The sequence below is a fragment of the Sardina pilchardus genome, chromosome 6 (assembly GCF_963854185.1).
Source record: "Sardina pilchardus chromosome 6, fSarPil1.1, whole genome shotgun sequence".
NCBI lineage: Eukaryota > Metazoa > Chordata > Actinopteri > Clupeiformes > Clupeidae > Sardina > Sardina pilchardus.
Genome location: NC_084999.1, coordinates 23,217,821 through 23,229,712, shown reverse-complemented (window position 1 = coordinate 23,229,712; position 11,892 = coordinate 23,217,821). Strand labels below are relative to the sequence as shown.

General features: G+C 44.0%; 1 protein-coding gene across 2 annotated transcripts in view; it reads left to right on the top strand.

Moving 5' to 3' along the window:
* si:dkey-246i14.3 (ephrin A4) overlaps positions 1-8,858 on the top strand; it is a 38,669-nt gene extending 29,811 nt beyond the window's left edge. The window contains exons 4-5 of one of the 2 annotated variants that reach the window (XM_062539134.1): positions 6,359-6,379; positions 6,726-8,858. In XM_062539134.1, the coding sequence (XP_062395118.1) occupies positions 6,359-6,379; positions 6,726-6,823 (119 nt within the window). In that variant the 3' untranslated portion in view covers positions 6,824-8,858. Of the gene's footprint in view, positions 1-6,352; positions 6,380-6,725 lie in introns of both variants that reach the window. The other variant, XM_062539133.1, reaches the window with a different exon arrangement.
* Positions 8,859-11,892: the final 3,034 nt, after the last annotated feature.

Genomic DNA, 11,892 nt, shown 5'->3' with positions numbered 1-11,892 from the left:
AATCCAAAATTGTTTTTACTTTTGCAACACAAATCCATACTTCAGCTCCAAAAACAAAGATGAGCTTTAAATAGTTAACATTCCCTAAGATGGTTCCATCCCAACTGTCTGCAGTTAGGTTCTGGCCATATATTATATTTTCATAAACGACAAACTTAATATTCATGCAAATGTTTGACAGCACCCGCGTGTTAATCATGCCTCATCCGCCTTTAATTAAACCTGTCTCTAGTTTCAAACTTGTAATTACTCGTTGTTACTTAATACACGGCATCCTTGATCTTAATACTAATCCCGATGCCTCTCTCAAGTAAACACCCAGACCGGTATATCATAATGCGCCTGTTTTAATACAGGAATCTTCCGCAAACGACGGCAAAGTCTCCGGCAGCAGCCCAAAGTGCTCCTCTCAAGTGCGATAATCCATCTCCAGGGATTAGCGGCGTAATTCTCGGTGTGCTTGTGATCGCGGGAGCGGGCGCGGCGTGGCCCTCGTCGCCAGCTCGGCTCTGGCGCGATGCTTTTGATTAGGCGTTGGAGCGCGGCGCGGTACGCCGTGGTGTGGCGTGGTCGTAGCACGGCGTGGCTCGACGCTCCTGTTTGTGTTTCTGTCACAAGGCCCTGATGACGGTTATTAATGAGCACCGCCGGAGGGGAGGTGTCAGATGGGGTTTGTGATGCCGGGTGGAGGAGAGCGGATGGCACGGCCTGACTGACTGGCAGGAGCCCGGAGTGTGTGTGTGTGTGTGTGTGTGTGGGAGAGTGAGTGTGTGTGTGCCAGAGACATGCCACTCTGATGGGCAGTTCAATCAACTTTTACCCAAAGGAGAATTTACATCCTTGACGATGAGTTTTTTTCCCTCTCTCTCTATTTATCTCTCTCACACTCTCACTACACACACACACGCAAGCACACACACACACACGCAAGCACACATGCACACACCCGCAAACACACGTTTACTCTCTCACTTCCGTTCTCTGTCTTTGCTGCTCATGTAAATCTTCATCCTTCAGCTTTTCTTGAACACTGACGTGTGTCTTTTTTCCTCTCTTTCATGCCCCCTCTCTCTCTCTCACTCTTTCTCATTCTCACTTTCCCTCCTTCTCATGCCCTGACCGAAACTAATCCAGACTAAACTAGCTTTCCCATTTCTCCTCCCTCTCTCTCTCTCTCTCTCTCTCGCTCTCTCTCTCTCTCGTTCTGTCATTCCTGGAGTGGCACTAATCTCGTCCTCTCTCTGTTTCTTCTCCTCTCCTCTCCTCCCCTCCTCTCCTCCCCCGTTTTTATGATCTGTCGTCGCCGGAGCAAAACTAATCTCAGCTCCATCCACTGCCGAGTGTTGCCCCCCCCCCACCCCCCCATCCCTCTCTTTCTCTCTCTTTTTCTCCTTCATCCTCCTCTTTCTCTCTGGCTTCCTGAACTCTCTTCTTTTATTCCTGCTCTTCCACTCTCTTCCTTTCATTCAGGGACAATTCCTCTGTTCTCTCCCAAAACCAGTATTCACTGTCTCATCCACCTTTTATTCTCCCAGGAATCTGCCCTCTCCTTCTCTCTCTCCCTCTCCCTCTCCCTCTCCCTCTCACTCTCACTCTCTCTCTCCCTCTTTCTCTTTCTCTCTCTCTCTCACCTCTCTCCTCTCTCTCACCTCTCCTCTCTTCCTCATGCTGCATTTCCATCTGTTATTCCATTGCATTGCTTTCCCCCTTTTAATTGTCCATCATCTCCCTCTCCGTCCCTTTGATTCCCTCTCTCCTCTCTTCCTCCTTTTCCTCTCCTCCCCGCTTCCGCCCCTGTGTGCTCACTCGCTCTCTCCCCAGCTCTCGTGCGCTCCTCTCTGTCAGAGCTGCAGAGCTGTCCCGCAATCAAGCCTAACTAGGCATGGCCAGAAGGAAAGAGAAAAGAGAAAAGGGGGAGAGAGAGAGAGAGAGATGAGGGAGAGAAAGAGAGAGGGAGAGAGAGAGATGAGGGATAGAAAGAGAGGGAGACGGAGAAGAGGGGGAGAGAGAGAGAGAGTTGGGGCGAGAGAGAGAGAGGAGAAGAGGTGATATTGTTTTTTCTCTCCCGCTCCTCGTCCTCGCTCTCTGGCGCTGTCTCTCGCGCAGCTGCTTTGAGCTCCCTCCGGTAACGCCGCGCCGCTCACTTTTGGTTCCTTCCTGTGGCGCTGGCCTTTCATGTGTCTGTCAGCGCGGAGCGGCTACGGCGGCACGCACCGGCCCCATGGCTGGACCGCGCACGCTCACCGCTCACACCGGCACCGGTGGCGACACACACACACACACACACACACACACACACACACACACACACGCAGCCCCCAAGTTCTATGCCTCGCTATGCCTCCATCGCCTTGCTAAAGTTTCTCTCCCATGCTAGTGCATGCAACTCGCTGTAATGAGGGTCTTCCACATGTGTGCTGTCTGTCGGTGGAGCACACTGGACCTGTAGTACGCGCACGTGAGGGAGATGACGAGGGTGGAAGGATGTTATAGGGGGAGGTTTACACCAACGCATGATGGTACTCTCATAGCTAGGTTGTCCCTGCACTCTCAGGGATCTGTATTTTTATTTTTGATTTAATGTCTCCGATAGTTTCTCTCTCTGCGGTCATCTTCCACTTGGTCATGGCTGGTCTGTCTTTGAATGCCCCTCATCTCGCTCATGCGCTTCCCTCTTCACTCGTCGGTTCTGGAGCCTCACTGTACTGTAGCTGTGTGGCGCATTAGTGGTGTGATAAAGCTGTGTGACTGAGGGGCATATATAGTGAAAGAGCCCTTGTGTGGGTATGCTTGAGCAGTCACACCGGGCTGCTTGAGTAAGCGTTGCGGAGGGAAAACTTGTGCCGCCGCTGCCCACCATAACCCCCCCCCTCGCCGCCGCCACCCCCACCTCCGGCTCCCCGCCAATCCAAAGGCAGCCCAGAGCAGCAGGCGCACAGTGACTGCACTGGCACAAAAAAAAACCCAAGCCTTGCTGTGCCGGAACAGACTCCCTAAAAAGCCTCGCCGCCCCCAAACTTTATCCTCCTCTCCCCCTTGCACCTCCCCTGCCCTGTTAAAGCAGAGCGGTGCCATGCTGAAATGACTCCCCAGATGTTCTTGTTCAGAATGGTGTTTCGCTGAAAAGTGTCCCCCGCTCCACCAACCAATGAAAAATGGAGTATTGCATATATAGAAAAAATAGCCCTAGCTTCTCTGGAGTAAAGTAGCGTAGAAAAGACTGCTTTACACTCCTCTCCCGTGTCACAGTGAGTAAGCTCCTAAGGCCATCCTCTCTTTAATCATCTATCTCTCCTCCTTCCATTCTTCTCTCCTCCTCTCCTTCCACACCGCCTTCTCTTCTCTCCCCCTCCTCTCTCTCTCTCTCTCTCTCTCTCTCTCTCTCCTTTTCTGAGGGCAACTTGTCAAAACATTAATTCTGATGTTGTGTTTTCCCGTCGCTCTCTGCCTCGCTCCCTTTTTCGCTCTACCTCCATCTCCCGCTGTGAGAAACCATTACAGTCAGTTCTACTTTCTCCCTAATTGATCCCTCTCTTTTCTTCACCTCTTTCCTCTTTCTCCTTCTCCCTCGGTCCCGCTGTGATCACGCCATCATGACAATTTTTTGCTTCCAGTTTCTCCCTCTCTCCTGCTTTCTCAGTTCTTTTCAATCCTTGCTCTTTCACTTACTCGGAGAGGAAAGGAAAAAAAAAAACTTTAAAAAGAAAATCGCCAAATCCTCCATCTCCACATCCGCCTCCCCTGGATACCTTTTCGCCCCCACCCCAGCCTCCCGCCCTCACTTGCCCTTCAGATTCCCCCCCCCCCCATTCTGCCCTTCTCCGTCTCCTTTGCCTTCTTATTTTCCTTTTTTGAAAACGCAACACGTAACTTGTTTGCGTCTAAATATGCACCTACAACCACAGTCGCTCTCTTTTTCTCGGTTTTGTGAAAGTTCGTTAACCCTGAAAGCATCGGCCAAATAACCTTGACATTCTCGCTCGTTTTCCCATCCGACAAGGGGTCCAACCGTTCTACCATTTCTTTCGTTCCTTTCATCCTCCGTGAAGGATCTAAAATGGCGGCTGGAACACGTTGCAAATTCTTTCGTTTGTGGCAGCCATGTTGGATGAGTCTGCTCCTTCACCAAGAAGCCGCCATCTTACCAGTCAGGCAGACCGACTTGGTCAAATGCGTCACACTTATCAACCACACGTGAAGATTGGCTGTATGGTGTTATTGGTTATTGGGGGTTTTTTTTGTTATTTTTGCAGTTCTGGTAGAAATGCAAAATGTGAAATAATAATATCAGGAATTATCAGGAATTATTAGTTATTTTTAGTTATTATTATTATTATGAATATTATTATTATTATTATTATTATTATTATTATTATCAATTATTATTATCAACCACAGCCAATCAAGTCTCTAGAAAAAAAACTGGATTTTATGTTATTGGAAAGGCTTCATTTAGATTATTTTATATCGCCGTCTTTCATCTTAAATTCCAAACAAAGTGAAATGATTAATATGGAAATGACCTGGTAAACACCTTTGTTATTGTTTGCAGCTTGTGTAACATGAAACAGAGGGCCAAATTAACAACGGCCACATTTCCTTCTGCACCTCAAAGCTTTCTTTGAACAGCCTGTAATTGTTTTGTGAATAACAGAAGCACAACACTTGCATGAAGGCTATAGCAATAACTTCAATCTGTGTGTATGTGTTTTGTATGTATTGGTTTTCATGTTCAGGTGCACAGATACACCATCCAATACATATATTATTGTTTTAATGGTGCAGGTAGTCATGTAGGTTTTATGTCCCAGATGGATGTGGGGAGAGCCCAGGATCTGTGCTCAGTTTCTTTATAATCCCACAGCCACACATTCACAGATGGTGAATCTTTTAACCAGCTCCCTCAGTGTCAAGGGTGGAATACATCCCTTCATTCACAAGACGTTTAGTATGGTACAAATTTATACCTGCTTAGATGAGTTCATACTGCAAGGTCTCTTGAGTATTTTATTCCTTGTGTATTGGCAGATATCCAGGATTGAGCAACCCAGAAAAATGCCATTGGTAGTTATCCTCTCAGTGTATGCAAATATAGTTTAATCGTGTAATAGGGTAGAGTAGTACAGCCCCATAACGGAGTCATGCAACCAATAAGACAGACCAATCGTTCATTGGATTTCAAGTGTTGCCGGTGCTGGTTTGACGAAAGGTGTGCAGGAGGGATTGGGAAAGAGAGAGCAAGCCGGAGAGTGTGTGAGTGAGGGTTTTGGCGCCTCAGGTGTAATATATGGCACACACACCCTCTCAAATAAAGCACACGGCAGACACACACCCTGTAGCTCCAACACACACAGACATCATCCCCCTGGACTGTGTATTTGCAGAATGTTGCTGAGGGCTTTCTGGGAGTTGTGAAGGTCTTTTCTCTTCTTATTCTTCCTCCACCATTTGATTTCCTTGAACATCTGGAATTCCCTCTCTGTTTGCTTTCAATGGTTAATCTCCCTCATTCGTGAAATTTGGTATCCGTCTCTTTCCAGACATTACAGAGTTTTTATTTCTTCTCCCTCTTTACCAATTTCCCTCTTTTCCTTTCCCTTTCTCAGTTGGTCTGTCCAGTGGTTTTTCTCTCTCTCTTTCTCATCCTCCCTCTCTCTCTCTCTCTCTCTCTCTCTCTCTCTCTCTCTCTCTCCTCCATTCGTTCTTTAAGTCTGCCCCCTGCTGAGAAAGTGACACTCAGACGTAAATACCCCGTCTCCCAGCCCACCCTTTCCTCCCTGCGGCTGTCTGACCTTCTTTCAGTCCCTCCACACATCCCTGGCTGCCTTTTCTCCCTCTGTTTTTCTCACCCGTCTTCCCCCGGTTCCTTTTCACCCCTCCGTCAGTCCCTCTCTCTCGCTCCGTCACTCCATCTTCATCTTTCTTTTTGTTCACTTCTCTCCATTCATTATCTGTTTCCCCTCCATAATCTAAACCCTCTCCGTTTGCACATTCATCTTTCTACCTTCTTACTCTCTCTTCCCTTCTTTTCACTCCTCCACTCAACATTATCATTTGTTCCCTTTTGTTATACACCCCCCCCCCCCCCCCCCTTCCAGACGACCTTTAGAAGAATTTGCATTGGGGACGTATTTTAGGGTTGCGCAGCCGTTAGTAATTTTTCATGACATTTTTGCTTGAGTAATGGTAAATACTTCTCCCCAGTCATTTCTCTGCCTTCCTCACAGATGCCTTACAAGGCTGCAGTTATCCACAGAAAGTAATAAAAGAGCTTACTTCATAATTCTCTCTCTCTCTCTCTCCCTCCACCCCTCCCTTCTTCTCTCTTCTCTCCCTTCTCTCTTTCTTTCAGCAACAGCTGGACCAGAACGAGACCAAGGTACAGTAAGAGTTAGTAAAAGTTAAGCTGTATTGGGAACTCACTTTTGCATTAGTGTGTGTGACCTCATCTAAACCCTCACTGCCTTGCATAGAAAATGATGGAAGCTTCAAGAAAGTGTTCACATGTATAAATATACCTCTCTCTTTCTTTCTCCCTCCCTTCCTCTCCCCCTCTTTTCTCTTTATTTTCTCTCCCTCTCTCTCTCTCTCTCTCTCTCTCTCTCTCTCTCTCTCTCTCTCTCTCTCTCTCTCTCTATCTATCTATCTATCTATCTATCTATCTATCTCTCTCTCTCTCTCTCTCTCTGCCTCTCTGTCTCTGTCTCTCTCATTGTCTGTGCCAGGAACCCCGGCCCCTCGCAGTGGAGTTGATCCCGTGAGGAGCACCTCATGTCCTGCTCTCCTACTTTTCTCTCTTCTCCTAGTTCTCCTGTCTGTCTGATTTCCCTGCCCCATCCACTCACAGTTACACAAAAACACACACAAAGAAAGAGAGAGAGAGAGAGAGAATTCTCAAGTTGTGCGTAAAAAGAAATCTCTCTGCAGTTCCTGTAGTGGCACTAATCTCTGGCTCCATTTCCTCTCATCTTTTCTCTTTGTCCACTGACTCCTCTCTCCTCTCCTCTTCTCCTCTTCTCCGCTCTCTGCTCTCCGCTCCTCTCTGACTTCAGAGTCCTCTGTAACGGACCGACTCTAATCTGGCCTTCAAAGAACACCAGCCCTGTGTCTGACCAGTTAGTGTTTTAATCGCTCCTCAATCATGGAGGGCTTTTCTTCCTGTCTTTGTACTTTTCTTCCTTTATCTCTTTCTCTCTCTCGTCACCTCTTTCTGTTAACAGTCTCTCCCTCTATACCCCCCCCCCCCTTTTTGCTGTGGCTGTACATAATCACCAAACTGAGCCAAAGAGGAAAGAAGTGGACCGGCGAACTCTGACCTCTCACCCCTGACCTCCTCAAACACTACTGAGTCAACCATCAGACACTGTGGCTGACTTTGTTTATTGTTATTGTTTTTTGTTTTTTTCCTGCTAGCTTTTTTTCCATCTTAGTGGACCTTGTTTAGATTCGGTCACTGTTTTTGTAGAGGTCTCTACAAAATGGAAATGACCTAAATGCTGACGTTTGAGGAAACATTCTTTCTGGGGCATTCGGTTGTGCAATTTTGACTGAAAGGTGCACAAGATGGACTCTTTTGAGTAGCACCTCTTGGACAGGATGTCAGGATCTCTTAACATGACCCTCTCTGGGAGATCTCACGGGTCTGAAAGACTGCCCCTACGTTTATCAGGATTCCGCTGGAATAAATTGGATTTATCTGGAATAACCTGGATTTCTCTGGAATAGAATAGACATTTTAGAAATAATCTGGAGTAACCTGGATTTGACATTGCTGGAAATTACATGATTGACCCACTGATTGGATTCTAAGGTCACAAGCTGTTCACTTCCTCCTTGGTTTCACCAGGGTCCCCAGATCATCACATCTTACAAACCACATTCCAGTACTGAAGAATCTGATTGGTTGAATACCTATTGTCATCTTTACAGTGGATAACTCTGTATGGCTAGATGAATCTAAGCACTTATCCCCGTTAATCCAGTCAAATAAATATGTTATCTGCTGCATTCTTTTATTTTCAAATACTATGTTTAGTTGGCTGCTCCTTCTGAGCTTTTTTAGATCCCATAAAAGCAATTGTGTTGTTGCCCTGTATAAAAGATGTTGTAAGATGGTGGGGAAAAAGCTCACAGCGCATTGCTGGTACTTCCAAATTTTTTATACGTTTTGTATAATAATACATGTTTGGTAAAATAATTTTAAATATTCAGATATAGAATTTATTTTTACACAACAGAAGGGTTTGTAGTCATAATCATCTGAAACTGTTGTTAGCTCACAGAGTAGTGTCTTTCTAGATAGAGCTTTGTGAATTATCAGTGTCTCCCTTTTTAATTTTGGTTTGACAAAAAAAATGGATTGATAGAAAAATATGTAAAATTATATAACTTCATTTTGATAACTAAATTCTTGATTATGATTATATTCTAATTTAACAGTAAAAAGCGGTTCTGTTATTTGAAGTAAATTAAGGTTTCAAAATTGTGATAAAATCAAGGTTAAAAAATATAAACGGATTATGTACAATCATATGGTTACAAGAAACTTTTATTATTATTCTTTTTCTGAGAAATAAGTACGACCATGTCATTTTCTGTTTTTAGTCTGTTTTGTAAATATTTCCCCCATCCAAACACAGAAAGAGAGATTCTGATATTTATGGAATTCTAGAATCAGAGTGTATTTCACTCTGAGAGCACAGTACAATCAGTTCATAGCGAAATCAACTTTTTTATACTGGACAATTGTGTGTTTTTGTTTGTTTTTCACATTTTAGTGAAGAATTTAGCATCTTCTATGAAGAACTGCGGTCTGTGTTTATAAGGCAAAAAGAACAAAATAAAAGCTATGACTTGTATTTATTGACTTGTGTATTTTTGGTCCTGCTCGAACCATTGTTCTTCTAGTTGTTATACTCTGTCTGTGTATGTGTGTGTGTTTCTCTCTCTCTCTGTGTGTGTGTGTGTGTATGCGTGTGTGTGTGTAATTTTACCTGAATTTTCCATCTGTATTATTTTTTGTCAGATCAGCAGGAATGAGTCCTGATTGATATTCAGTCAGTGGCATGTGTAAACGAACGCACGTGTTAGCCTGGCATATTTTTATGAGATCATATCCATTCTGATGAGGTGATGCTGCGGATCAGTCTCGTAGGACTTGAGCATCTTGCTGTTCCATCTCCGAAAGGAATTGGGAGTAAAACTGAAGGGGGAAAATGGCAGCATAAATGCATCCTCATGCATGGTGATGTTCTGGTTCAGTTTGTTTTTAATCTTCAGCATTCTATGTGTACAGTACGTATAAGTAAATGAAAGGCTCTTTTGCCCTATAAAAGCCGGTTCAAGGCAGAGGGAGATGAGACTGTTTGAAGATGTCATGGCTATCAGAATGAAGTGACTCAAAACAACAACAGGGCAACTCTGCACTCAATGCTGTTGTATAAATATGGCCAACCGACTGACTGACTGACTGACTGTTGTTGTGATTTAAATCAATTCATTTTCATACTTTCTAACTAGTTAATGTTGCTCACTCACATTGTCCTGTTCATTGTGTAAGCTGGAGTCCTGCACACTAAGCACCCAAGAAGTTTCTATATAAAATCTCCATTAATCTTCTATGTTGCACGCCTTCGTCCTGGACCTGTGTGTGTGTCTCTGGTGGCAGACGAAGAGTGGATGTCAGGCGCTCTGTGCTGCGGTAATGACCTGACCCAGGGCTGGATGGGAGAAGGGGTGTCACCCCTCATTTATCAGAGGTGTGTGTGTGTGTGTGTGTGTGTGTGTGTGTGTGTGTGAGAGAGAGAGAGAGAGGGGAAGAAGTCATTGTGTTTAACCTTCAGGAGGCTTTCTGCTCATGTGGCCTCTAGAGGGCAGTCTTAGTCCAGAACTCTCTCTCTCTCTCTCTTTCTCTTTCTCTCTCTCTCTCTCTCTCTCTCTGCTTACAGTTTTTTTTCTCACATCTTTATAATTACATCCCAAGACCACAGTGCAGCATCAGTCATATACTGTTTTTCAAGGACATTCTGAATTATATGAAATTTGCTTTATAGTGTCAGATTTAGTCCAAACATAGAGAACTGCAAACAACACCAGCATACAGTGGCTTGAAATCCCCTGAAAGTTTCTTCTGGTCAAAATGTCCCCAATCAGTCATTTCTTTGTGAATTTTCATGCTGTAGTGTATTTCTCATAGTGGTATGTTGTGCAAATATTCAGCCCTTATACATTGATACATGATTGACAACCCCTTTCCATGTCGTAAGCAATGCAATCTTCTAAACAAGTTTATTTCCCACTCCCCAATAAAGTCATTGGAAGAACATTATGTATTTTTATTTTGTTAGGTGACAATATATTTTCTTAAGTCATTCATATTTACAATTAAGGTACAGTTATGTAATAAATAAAATACACATTTCATTCCAAGAGTAGGCTATGTGTCAAAAGTGTTCACTTAGCAGGAATACAGTTTACAGATCAGCTCGTAATACTTCACCATGCTAGCCACAGATAGAAAAGTACTAATGGCAAATGCTAGGCTCACACCTTGGGTTTTTACACAATTACTTTGAGTAATGTGTGTTATGAGTTATTTGAGTAATTCTTCTACAGATTGAGGGGTACAATTATGTAATATATTATATTAAATGTGGCTAAATGATAAGGACAAATGTCCACTTCTAGTAAAAGACACACTTTTAATTTTATCTTTTAGTGATATTGTACATTTTGTGTAGGAACTGGCAGACTACTTCAGTGGCAAAAGGAAGCATCCACCAGAAAGCAGTAAAATCAAGTTTAGGCATGATTAGCACCTTCATGGTTGGGCATTTTAGCTTCCAAGTTCGCCTGTTTTGCACCATTTACCCTCTGTACCGAATATGATCCTGATTGATTTCCCAAACAATATTTGATGAATGATTTCTGTTATAGTTGATCACGGAATTTTGACAGTACCTTCTTAAGTTTGTCTAGCGTCTGTGGTTTCATTGGATGTATGGCAGCTATTATTATGCTCAGCCTGTGTCGGCAAACCTCCGCTTCACATTCCACCTTCGCTTCACATTCCACCTTCGCTTCACATTCCACCTCCGCTTCACATTCGACCTTCACTTCACATTCCTCCTTAACTTTCAACTCGTTAGCCAGCCCTTTTAAACACACTGTCAGTATGGCATTAGTGAGAGGGGAGTGATCAGGGAGTGTCATCTCCCCATTAAGGTCCCCAAGCAGTGACCTTAGAATGCCTTCCACAGGTGGGGGAGCTGGACTGATTTTCTTCAGTGATTTGAATGCTTTTTCGAATAAAGTCAATTTGATAGTCCTTGGAATTGGATCGAGGAGAATTGGAAATATCAGCAATATTTTTTTTTCTTTTAATTTTTTGGATCTGCTTTGAAACGACGGCCAAATGTATTTCTCCAAGCGCCTGGCAAGAATGTTGGTGAAGATCAAATATTCAGTACTTTCAGGCTGAACTGCGTTGAGAGGACAAGGCTTTCTAATCATGTCATTAAATTTCCACCTCAGGCTGTTGATTACAATGTGCTTGTTGTGATCTGTGAACTGACTTTTACCAAGTATCTCCTTACAACCTCTCAGGGATTTGATGGCTGTGAGGACTTCTGCTCCACTGATCTCACCCTTCACTTTACCTACATCCCTTTCTTGAGCTTCGTTGTGGGTGATAGGACGGATAGGAATTTCCAAGGATTTAAGTTCTGTCAGGGGTTGCAGCTGGATTTTTAAAAGCACAGGGTTATGATCAGAGATGTCACTTTTATTGATGCTGCATTCTTTAAAGTAATGCATAGCATCACATGGCATAAAGAACATATCTAAGCGAGACTTTTTCTTGCGTCTATTTCTCTTTAGACTTTTCTTTGGATC